The following is a 12,204-nucleotide window of genomic DNA, read 5'->3' as shown; positions in this document are numbered from 1 at the left end:
CCATAGACTACAGTAGCCTATATTTGCTATAGGTAAGCTTATACATATAATTGATTAAATATATTGGGTGCGAAGCATTTCACATATGTGTGTGTTTTTCTAATGAAATTTATTTTGTGGTGTTGCCATTGAGTGTCGCTGATTCCACGCATGATCGAAAGTTGGCGTGGGAATACACACACTTCTCTGCTATTCAGCCCACAAACCCTTGGGCTACTTTTAACATTTTTGAAAAGTAATATTTGCAGTAAGCTCTCAGAGGGCATGTCAGTATGAAAAATTAAACACTGCTATGCTGTTTGTGATTGGTGGCAACATGGACCAACTGGGCTTAATTTTGCCCAGTACAGTGCAGAGAATAACCATGAACACCAATCATGCAACACACCCTCGAAAGCTGATTGATGGCTACATACACATTAGGTGTTTTTTCTTGCTGTTCTTGTTACTAGTCAGTATGTCATTTCCCAATGGGTACTAAATAATACATCCTAACATCATGTCCCTGCTCAAGAACACTCTATTTGCTGTATGTGTAAGGGAATAGCCTTGTGACCAGAAATCTAATATTTGTGCAGTTATGCTACTAAACAGGTAGGTATGGTTACAAGAGGAAGTTAAATCCCCAAATAAATATTTCAAAGCAGATGGAAATAAGTAATAAAGAAATAATAACACAACATGAAAACGGAGCCAGTTGGATCCAGTACAGTTAATCACTACAGGTTGTTCAGTATTAATCAAAATGTGTTTCTTTTACTTCTTCAACTTACTTTAACTTTGATGGCTCATAATTTTTGTACCAGGGAGTTTTTTTCTGCTGTGTCCTATTGGGGCATTTGACATGAATTATTGATCGAAAAGATGACTCCTTTACCCTCCTCTTCTACCTACAGGGATTTCGGTACACCTCACCTTACATCAATCACTTCCCACACCTAACAAACTTTGCTCAGGGCGAAGTGTTGTGTAACATTTTTGAGCCAAAATAAAATATTTTCTTCAGTTGTCTGACAGTGCACAAGTGCAGTGAGGAAAACATGTGTTTTAATGAAACACAAAATTAGTAATTGTGGAGATAAGGAGGCTAAAGAACAAAGGTTTAACCTGCTGCAAAACGACCGGGTCAAGGGAGAAGGATGAAAAAGAGATACAGTTGCTTTCCTTTTCTCCTGGCATGTCATTGGGTATAGTTGTGTGGACTAGAGATATTTTTAAGTATTTATATTTTTTATGATAGATGTATGTGTGGACAGCATATCCAATTTAGTTGCCTGTCCTTTAACATCGAAAACAATGACTGTTTTGCATTGTAATTCACATTGATGCACCACTCATTACTTAGACAAAGCACAACTACTAAAATATAAACACACAAACAACACTAGCTGTGCTGACTGTTTTTACATTTTGTGAGCACATCTCATTCCAGTTTCACAATGTACCCAGAAACCAACAGGGCAGAAACATCCACACAGTCTTGCTGGACTAGACCAACGTATTACATCTACAGCAGCAGCCATGGACTGATACAGAGAATTGTTGAACCAGGCAGATCTCAGGTGCACTGAGGAGGAAAGACAGATCTGGGTTGAAAATTCTGCTCATGACCCTAGGCAAAAGATTAGTTTCAGTCCACAAATACAAAATAAATAAGAACAACTACTTTTTATTCATGCACACGAAGGACCTGTTCTTGCTGCATTTTTGAGTTGTCATTATATAGTAAATAAACTATATAGGAATACAATGCTTAAAATATTTTTTTAGGTCTTGACTGGATTATGGTCAATGCTAGCTTAATAACCTACTGTATATCCCCTGAGAGGTTGTTTCAAGGGCATTCAATACATTTTGGCTCTCTTCATTTTTATAAATTGCCACCCATTATTTTTATAGACGCCTATAAATCTATAGATCAATAGATGCGCTTTCATACTGAGAAAAAAAAAATCAATCTGTGGCAGTACACTAAGCACAGAGAGCAGGCCTGTCCTTTTAAGAAGTCATGCTTTAACATGTGTATTTATTCTTTGAATACCCGCAAAGCTAGTGATTTTCAGGACAAAAGGCTTTGATAAAAACAAGTCAGAGGTGACTGCCTGCACCTGTACGTGTCTTAAAAATGGTAAGAATTGATTGTGTGAGTTATGCTTGTGGCAGTGGGTGCTATCGTGAATGCTTTATGATATGCTGGTGTAAAACACGTTTGTTATTTTGGTGTCAGCATTTAGAGTTCTCAGTATATTCAATGAATAAAGGAAATTTAAAAAAAATTCAGGCCATCAGGTTGGTAAAACCCTTAAGTTGTTGTATTGTTGATTGTGAAATGCTCCCTGTTTAACAAGCCTAACATGTCCATAACGTATACAGTGAATTGTAGAGTTGTTTCTGAAGAATATTTACTGCCCAGTGCCTAATATGCTGTATTGTCTTACTCTTATTTGATTCCATTTTATGCTTTCCAAAAAGGAAACACACAGATTGTTTGTGGAAAGCAGTGGATCAGCAGATTAGCACTTTGGCCAGATAAGCTTGGGGGAATGAATTAAAATGCAATGAGCGTCTTTGAGTCAAGTCACTCAACAAAGACGAACTAGGGTGTGTGTGTGTGTGTGTGTGTGTGTGTGTGTGTGTGTGTGTGTGTGTGAGACAGTAGGGCTGACTTAAAAGGGAATGGTTGGCGACAGACTTAAATCATCTCCCTGTCAGTCTAGATCATTCTCTCCATGACAGGCAAGTCTTTGTACAAACCCTTTTTGAATTCACATCACACTCACTTCAAAACAAGCGCTTTGTGTTTTGATGCTGTCAAAACACAAAGTTGATGTGAAGGTGAAGTTGCCTATATCCATACAGTAGTCAAACGATGCATTGCTGCAAGCTAACTCACCAAAATGCCTGTGAAAAATTGGACTTCCCTATTGTGTTTGGTGATTTGGGCTTTATTTAAAGATCACGTAATATGCTGTAGCATCCATAAAGCTTCTCACCTTTCAGAGCTGTTGGTTTAACTAGGGTGGTGAGCTTCTCAGGATGAAATACAGGGTAGAAAAGAACAACAAACTGTTGTGAAAAATGTTCAATAACAAACTTAGGGATGTAAAGTGGAACCAGTCTTGTACAGTTTGGGAATCAACCCCCTAGCTTTACTCAGATATATCCTGTTTTTATATCATTATATACACATCCTGTACAGTGGAGGACGCACAGTAATCACCACTTCTAAATCTTCGGTTATAGTCTACTTCACAGTTTGAACCACAGCAAAATCAGTTACAGCATATCAACCAACATCAGCTCTTCTTATTGAAGAAATCCAGCTGTAAGCTCAAGTCTATGAACTTTGGAATAGAATTGTGTAATTTTGTTTTTGTTGTGTGTTCCATTCTTGTTTATTGTCTCGTGTACAATGATTAGCTATAACTAGACCTTTAAAAAAAGAAGACAAATTAGATTCAAACGTGAATCTAGAATTGGGCTCCAATTACCAGTGTCCACTTATCTCAGCAGGAAAGAAAACACATACTGCCAGTCCTTCCTTGGCTACAAACAATGGCAAACATATGTTTGTTTTGCTATGGCAAATGACAAGTACAACAGTGTAAGGCTGAAACTTGTAATTGTAACGCAGTATGGTTGACTAAAATCGCCCATGCATTATTATGCATTTATTATCTATTATCTAAACCAGCATAGATACAATGAGAAAAGACCTGACTGTAATTGTAGTAATCAAAATTTAAAGGATGTCATATACAAGACATATACACAATAAAGACATACCAAGGGACACATCTGACTGTAACCTTTCACAGACTTTTGAAAAATGCTTACTTTATCTTCTGAACTCGTTCAACTACAATATAACCATATGCTTATTGTTCTCGTCATAAATAAGTGCTGGGTGTGAACATATGCATTCTTATTAAATTACAGGGGTGGACGTAACCGGATGACGACAGTGACGTGCATGAGGCATCGAAGCCGTGATAGTACGCATCAAAGATGGCTGCGGAAATGTTGTTTGAGTTTGAGACAGCTTTGGCCTCGACCCATTACGATTTGGAAGACAGTACTCAAATCTTTCATTAGCAAGTAAGAGGAATGCTCTGTTTTGCCGACCAACCATGGCAAAAGTTTAATTTAACAGTTAATCCCGCTGTTCGCTAAACGAACGGAGCTTGATACGTCACCTTGTTCATTGCTCTGATTGGTTGTAGTGTTATCCAATTGCGAGCAGTGGCATTTGAAATGCACGAGTAGGAGCCGCCCCTTGAGTTGGGAATTACTATTGATCGTGGCCAGACCCTCTATCGTTCTAGATATGGGTCTGGATTTCCAGGCTAATAACAGGCCTTATCAAGCTCATAATACTAGAACCAACTAGCTCTCCCCAGCAACACAACAACATTGCTCTTTCCTTAAGGCCTTTGTACACCAGATGACTTCTTCATGGATCATAGACATGTTTCCATATGATGTGTGTAGCAATTAAAACCCTTTAAGGGATTCTCCTTTTATAACTATTCAGCCTGAAACATTAAAAAGGAGCTTCAGCTATTTTTAACCAACCTAGAGGCTAATGTCAACTTAATTAGTCAGCTATCTACACCTGATAAATTCTGATATCAACAGCTGACATTTCAGTCGGCTAGAACACAGAAGCTTGCTTTTTCTACTGAAATCAGGGACCCAAATAACAATTTTTAATGGTAAATCGGCAACAATCAATAATCACTGTAAACTGCATTTAGGTTATGTCATGCAAGAGAGACGATAATAGTCAGCTATTAACTCAACATTAGGGCTGTAACAATATGTGTATCGAACCGAGAATCGCGATATACACAGAGCAACGATCCCGCATCGCGGTGTGATTTTTTTTAGGCTTAAGTTTTGGATAAAAGCTAGCGAAGGAAGCTGCAGATCTTAAGTGTGTATTTGTTTTCCAAGTTGATTTTTAGTTTACAGCACAGTTAAATATTTTTCATTTTTCAACAGTATTATTTTGTTACAGAGAAGAGAGAAATGTTATATCTTTGGTTATTTATTTATTTATTCATGTTGCTTATATTGTTCTTTGTGATCAAATCTGTTCAGGTTATTTGTTATTAGGGCCCGAGCACTGACCAGTGTGAAGCCCTATTGAAATCGGTCGGATTTGTATTATTCCGACTCGAAATGGGCACTTTTCACCCACTTCCTCTGGTGCAATAGTTGCAAATATTTTGCATGCAGATTAGACCTGCAAAAAAATTTAAGAAATCATTGGTTTCCCAAAAAAACGGCGCCCCCTATGGCCAAAACAGTTTTTCAGGAAATGCATGCTCAAAAATTGGGTTAGAAGCCTGACATTTTAGGACAACATGTAATGGCCCAAGGCGCACATAAATGCAATTGTATGTCCTGGGCCAAAATCAACAGGAAGTCGGCCATTTTGGATTAAGTGCCTAAAATCGCCATATTACATGTTTTCGCATTTCGACGAAAGGCTCCTAGAGATTTTCCGCAAGGAACGTCAAACCACTTCTCAAATACTCAAGACACTTGCCCGATGTTAAATTGCGGAAAGATTTCAAACTTATCAGAGAACCAGGGATCTTTTTGGGGTCAAAGTTGACCCACACATCATAAAATACGGACCTCATGAAACTTTAATTTATCATAACTCAGGCTGTGTTATACCTAGCTGCACCAAATTTAAACCCCAAATTTATCTTTGCAGGCCCCACAAAAAAGCCTCTTGAAGCCCCGCCCCAAAATCAAAAAGTATTTTAATTTGAAATATGTGAATTTCTGACTCTCCAATCATCACAATGTTCAAAAATTCCTAGCTCCTAGCAGGAACATATTTAGAGAAACGAAAACTCTAGGGACACTCATCTATCATGGAATATACACCAATTTTTTTTTTGTTTGATTCCGAATAACTATGACGAGATGGGAGCCGATATTCGCCAAAATGTCGTAATGTGTCGTAACACCACATTACTCTGCAGGATTGCAGAGCAAAGTGGACTCATAACAACTTCTTGTGCAAAAAAAATATGATAGGGTACGTCCTCAGACATGGAAGATGATATACCCGAAAGCTCGTTTTAATCGGAACCACCGTCTTGCAGCACGGACGCATCATTCACCAAAAAACATCAAAAACGGACGTCATGAACCCTTTGATTGATCTTAACTCAGGCTGTGTTATACTTAGAACCACACAATTGTATACAGCAATGTACAATCCCAGTACAAACAAAAAAGCCTCTTGGCGCCCCGCCCCAAAATCAACAGGAAGTCTTTTATTTTGAAGTATTCGCCAAAAACAACAGGAAGTTGGCCTAACTCACCCATACTCTGTCTCATCTTCTCCAAATTTTTTATGGCTAATGAGACCCAAGGCCTGAAGAAGCCTGCACGCTAATATTCATACTAAGTTAGAGCGCCACCTGCTGGGCAAAGCAAATATTGAATGTTGGTTATTTACCTCCACGTCATCAAATCAACCTCAAAGCAGCTCAGGGAGGTCTACAGACATCCACCATAATAAAACTGGAAGCTGGTTTCATTGGCTGAAAGGCCTTCGCCATAGCTTGGCGTCTTTTTCACTAAACAGGAAGTCGCGGTAACTTCACTATACTTTGTCTGATCATCTCAAATTTCTCATGGTTATTGAGACCCAAGGCCTGAGGAAGCCAGCATGCTAATATTCATACAAAGTGAGAGCACCACCTGTCAAAACACCTTCGCCGTAGCTTGGCGTCTTCGCCAGTAAACAGGAAGTAGCTGTAACTCCACTATACTCAGTCTGATCTTCTCAACATTTGATATGCTTAATGAGACCGAAGGCCTGAGTAAGCCCACACAATAATATTAAGAAAAAGTGAGAGCGCCAACTGCTGGGTCAAGTACATATTGCATGATGGTTATTTACCTTCAAGTCCTACACACTTGATCAAATCAACCTCAAAGAAGCTCAGTGAGTCAGAAATGTGCCACTATTTAAAAATATATATATAATAATAATGAAAGTGCCCTTTTTCTCGCTTGTGCCCCTGCTCCCCCAACTGTCAATGCACATCCCTGGTTGATAAGATAGTTAGTCTCTCTACAAATACATGTACGTATGTGTTAGGAATGAGTGCACGCACACGCACATGGATACGAGTAAAGTATGTATGAGTAACTGCATACTGCCTATGCCTGGGGCAAACCAGTCAAATTGGGTGGCACCTTCACACACTGACAATTTGCAAATACAACAAGGCATGCCCATCCAGGTAGCGAGGACGCACATAACAAGAGTCAGAGTGAGTAAGACCATCAAACCTCCATCAGACTCATACAGGGTAAGACAACTTGCACACTCCTCGTCTGTCTCTCTTTCTTTCAAACTTATTTTTATTCAATTTACAATTAAAGAAATATTAACAAACAGAATATAATTCTCAGCCAACAACAAAAATCATGACTTTCTGTCAATCAATGGTTAAAAGTATTTCCTCCCATCTTTTGAGGGGATCTGCGAAAAGACACATTTTTAGCCATTGAATCATAAAGTAACTTGACCTACAATGCTCAAAAGCAGTAATATTCCCTTGACTTTTCCATGTCATTTTCATAACTTCAAGAGTTATTTTATGTATTTCATGTAACCCATAAGTGGCACTGTTCTAGATTTAAGATAATCTTGAAATAAGATTGTTAAGTGATATTTTAGCATAGTAATATATATATATATATATATATATATATATATATATATTAGGATATATGTTGAAGTTAGCTTGACATACTCAATGCACTTTCTATATTGAGCATCTGCTAGTAGGAAGAGCTTTGTGTCATAGTTTCCTATTGCGTATTGAATTTACAAGTCCCTATATCTCACCCAAATGTTGCTTGTTTGGTGATTGTGTCTTATGTTAAGTCTCATGAGATATTTTGACACAAATTAGACAAAAATACTTGGTATTTTTTTTTTAAATCCTGGTAAAGGGTTTTTTTACTGGGAGTTTTTTCTCAGCCGAGCTAAGGGTGTAAGGGCAGGGTTTCATACTGTATGGAATGTAAAGCCCATATGTCTATTTGTGATATTGGGCTATAAAAATAAAACTGATTTGATTTGATTTGTATGTTTTGAATTATAGCAGTGTAATACTGTTAGTACTACAACCCCAATTCCAAAAATGTTGGGACTCTATTTAAAATGTAAATAAAACAAAATTTAATAATTTGCTAATCTTTTTCGACAGGCATTCAATATAAAACAGTACAAAGACATTATGTGCTTCTTTAAACTTTATTCTTTTTGTAAATATACACACATTTTAAATTTGGTGCCTGCAACACGTACAGGGGCATGTGATGTTTACCATTGTTTTACACCATCCTTTCTTTAAACGACTCTGAGTAAGCGTTTGGGAACTGATGACATTCATTAGGGACTTTAAGCAACGACGGTTGAGAGGACGGCTACGGCGGTCGAGTAGATTTTTGAGCATTCGAGAATTTAAGTCATCACCTCCTATCGCTGTAGTCAGAGCGAGTCAGAGCCGTAGTCCGTCTTTTTACAACGGCAGAATGGGTTTTTGACGTTGTGAGCGCTACACCAACTGCAGCAAGTAGCCGGTCTAAGTGTTGCTAGGTGATAGTGGAGCCCGTTGGAATCTTTCCCTGGCGCCGTAGCCGTCCCTAAAACACCGCTGCTTAAAGTCCCTATTGTTGAAATACAACTTCAGTTTCTCAACATTCCGGGGACTCCATTGTGATATTTTGTGCTTCATAATGCACCACACATTTTCAATGGGAGACAGGTATGGAATGCAGACAGGCCAGCCTAGTACCTGCACTCTGTTCCTACGAAGCCAAGCCGTTTTTCATTTCAACAGCTAAGTGACTAGAAAGACACACATTCTGATAAAAATTATATTCTGAGAATTTTTAACAGTTTTATTTTCACTCCATCCAGAATTCAGGACCTAATTTAAGCAGGCTAAAGCTAGCTGACATGTCAGTCATGGCTCCTGTCTTACAAACTGAACTGGCTTGTCAAACATTGCCTTTTTCTTAATGTAAAACATTAGTCAGGTAATTATTTATCTTATTTTTCATAACAATACTAAAATGGTAAAAGTATTCATAATTCTGGAAAGAAGACATAAGCCTATACGACTAAGTTCAGAAGTAGGACAAGCAGTGGAATAAATAAGATCAAAAATACGCTGTCTATGATTTTCTCCAAAGGAATCAGAACCTCAGTGTCTACTGCATCATGCTGTGGAGAAGAGCCCTATGGTTCCTCCTGCTCTTTGCTGTAGGAGGTCTGGTTCTCTTCTTCAAGCCATTGTCAGAGATTATCCAGCAACACTACACAAGTTAGTCTCTCTACTTGGCCTACTCCTATCTATGCCATATTATCCACAGCCCAGAAGGGTATGCTGGAACATTTTCAGCATCCCACTTCCAGGCCACTGTTCATGCTTGTGGCAGCTCATTACACAGCTACCTGTAGTTGATCAGCAGTGGTTTTAATGGGGATTTAAAGCATATGTGGTAGTGAAGTGAATCCTTCAATTATTGGAGCTCTGATGCATTTTTTTTTGTAAGTGCTCATTTTCTTATCTCTTTTCTCTTCTCCCTCCCCAGGCATGGAGCTTGGAAGCGCTCCACAGCAGCCCACAGAGGTACAGGTTTACTCCATTTCTCCCAAAACACAGATACACACACATGTTGCTCCAAACTGATATCGCTAGAGAAGTGGTTGTCAGCCTTGTCCCTCTCAGTGTGTCTGATAGTATCCATGTAGAGAGGATGACCTCACTGTGCATGCAGCCAGTACTGAGCAAACTGTTCCTGTCCCCTTAGAATGTCATCATCATACATAGTTCCTTTTCTTCATATTCATGTTTTTTTGGTTATATTAGTCTACATCAATTCCAGCTCAACCAACATTAATTCATAAGAAATATATTAATCCATTAAATTTTTTAAAGCATTATTAGTTGAATAACCACCAACTAAGATTATACATAATAGTTTACTTTTACGTCGTTTCCTGACAGTTATTTGCCTTATAAGGTTTTTGAATGGGCCTAAACAAAACTACATTTAATCAATACAATTGCATTAAATGTGTCTTGAATTGCTCCACAGCATTATAAAGGGATGGAGGATTCGAAACAGGTCTTTTATTCACTTCAAAGTGCAGATAAAAGGAAAATATTAGAGAGACTTACCACCACTGTGCAGTTTAAATGATTTGTTCTTGTACATGCATTTACATTACCATCAGAAAATGTTGCTTTTTGTTTGGTCGAAAAACTGTTTCTACCGTCAACCACAACATGCTTTGTGACTCTTCTTATGCAGGACAGAAGAGGGAGATCTGACCAGAGTAGACAGAAAGCCTCCCCTGATGATCCAGGACAGGACATAGGCTCCCTTCGTGTCTCCTCTACTACCACAGACTCCTTTTCCCCTGAGAGCTGGAAAAAGATTTCTGATATCCAAGAAAGACGCAAGCAACTGGTAAAGGAGACATGTGCTAAATACAAAAGCAGCATCTCCAAGGAAATCACACCTCTTAGTGTACAACAACTCTTTGTGGAGGACAAGCACAAATTGTTGTACTGCCATGTGTACAAGGCTGGCTCTTCCAACTGGAAAAGGACCCTACTTGTTCTGGCGGGCAAGTTCTCCAATATTCAGAACATTAAACATGAAGAAGCCCAATCTTACAGTTATCTCAGGACTCTTAACAGTTTTAACCATGGGGAAATCATGCACCGTCTAAAGACATACACCAAAGTCATTTTTGTCCGAGAGCCCTTTGAGAGAACGTTGTCAGCTTTCAGGGACAAGTTTAATAATCCGGCACCCAACTACCATCGTCATTATGGGATACCCCTTATCTCCAAGTACAGAGATAACCCATCCCAGGAAGCCCTGAAGACAGGTGACGGGCTCATGTTCAAGGAGTTTGTTAAGTTCCTGATCGATGACAACCGTCCGGTTCCAGGTGGATTGGACATCCACTGGAACCTGGTTAACAACTTCTGCAACCCTTGTGTTATAGACTACGACTTCTTCGGCAAGTTTGAGAACATGGAGGAAGAGTCCAACTTTGTCCTGCAAATGGTTGGGGCGCCACCCAACATCAAGGTGCCCAGTTTTAAGGATAGAAACCCATCCGACAAAAAGACCACTTCTGATATAACAGAAAAATACTTTTCACAGGTCAGCCTGCCGGACAGACAGAAACTCTATGACTTCTACTACTTAGACTATCTGATGTTCAACTACTCCAAGCCTTTTAACGATTTGTTTTAACTGAAAATCAGACACCTCCACTACTTCTAAATTTCTACCTTGAAACTAACAATCGGCCAATTCTCCTGTGGATCATCGTATCCAAGCATCAGAAAGCAAGCTTTGACAAACAGACTTTAAAATATGCCCTACTGTCAGGCAATTACTATTTGAAAATAAATGTTCGTTTTTTTGTTCAAGATAGGCACGAAATGGGTAGGATTTAACATAGGTTCCATAGCTTAGCCGGGGTAATGTCGTTAATTGCACAACTGTCTGGTGAAATTTCGATTGTAATTGGTCCATGTTTGATACGTAACGGAAAGGCTATCTGACACAACATATTTACGTGCAAAGGCACAGAGGAGTTGTGCTTTTTGACGCATATGTTAACAAATTTTGGTGGTATAACTATTTATGGTGATTGTATGATGTTTGTCAGTAAAGTGTGTTGTATTTTGCAATGCTTTGTTTAGGGTGAGCTTGGGTTCTATATACCGTACTTATAGTCAATCAATGGCAAAAACAGCTATTGCATTACTTGTAATCATCATTGTGGCTAATGAAAGTCTATGAATACAATGCATTGTCTGTTTTTTGTTTTTTCTTTCAGTGGTGTTGTTAGTTTGTTTGTCTCAAGTTAAATGGGGTTCCTGCACTTTCAAGAGTCAGCTAATGAGCTCCAGGATGATAACTAGTTAGGGCCCGAGCACCGAATACGGAGCGAAGCCCTCTTGAAATCGGTATGATTGTTATTAGGGCCCGAGCACCGAATACGGTGCGAAGCCCTATTGAAATGCAAAGGATTTTTCTTCTTCTTTTTATTTTTATTAGGGCACGAGCACCGACCGGTGCGAAGCCCTATTGAAATGCAAAGGATTCTTCTTTTTATTATTA

The 12,204-nt window shown here is 38.8% G+C and overlaps 2 protein-coding genes across 2 annotated transcripts in view; one reads left to right on the top strand and one right to left on the bottom strand.

Annotated features, from left to right (window-relative positions):
- stxbp5l (syntaxin binding protein 5L) overlaps positions 1 to 12,204 on the bottom strand; it is a gene marked incomplete at both ends in the record, with an annotated part of 139,581 nt that overhangs the window by 73,390 nt on the left and 53,987 nt on the right. The window lies entirely within an intron of this gene.
- LOC307258386 (carbohydrate sulfotransferase 8-like) lies at positions 9,272 to 11,328 on the top strand (the record flags this gene model as incomplete). The annotated part of the gene is made up of 3 exons (XM_080037909.1): positions 9,272 to 9,374; positions 9,646 to 9,683; positions 10,369 to 11,328. The coding sequence occupies 3 exons, from the start codon at positions 9,272 to 9,274 to the stop codon at positions 11,326 to 11,328; spliced, it is 1,101 nt and encodes a 366-aa protein (XP_079894035.1).

Source organism: Ammodytes marinus, assembly GCF_949987685.1.
Source record: "Ammodytes marinus genome assembly, chromosome: 12".
Taxonomy (NCBI): Eukaryota; Metazoa; Chordata; class Actinopteri; order Uranoscopiformes; family Ammodytidae; genus Ammodytes; species Ammodytes marinus.
Note: the sequence above shows the minus strand (reverse complement) of the source record. Positions and strands in the feature narration are given on the sequence as shown.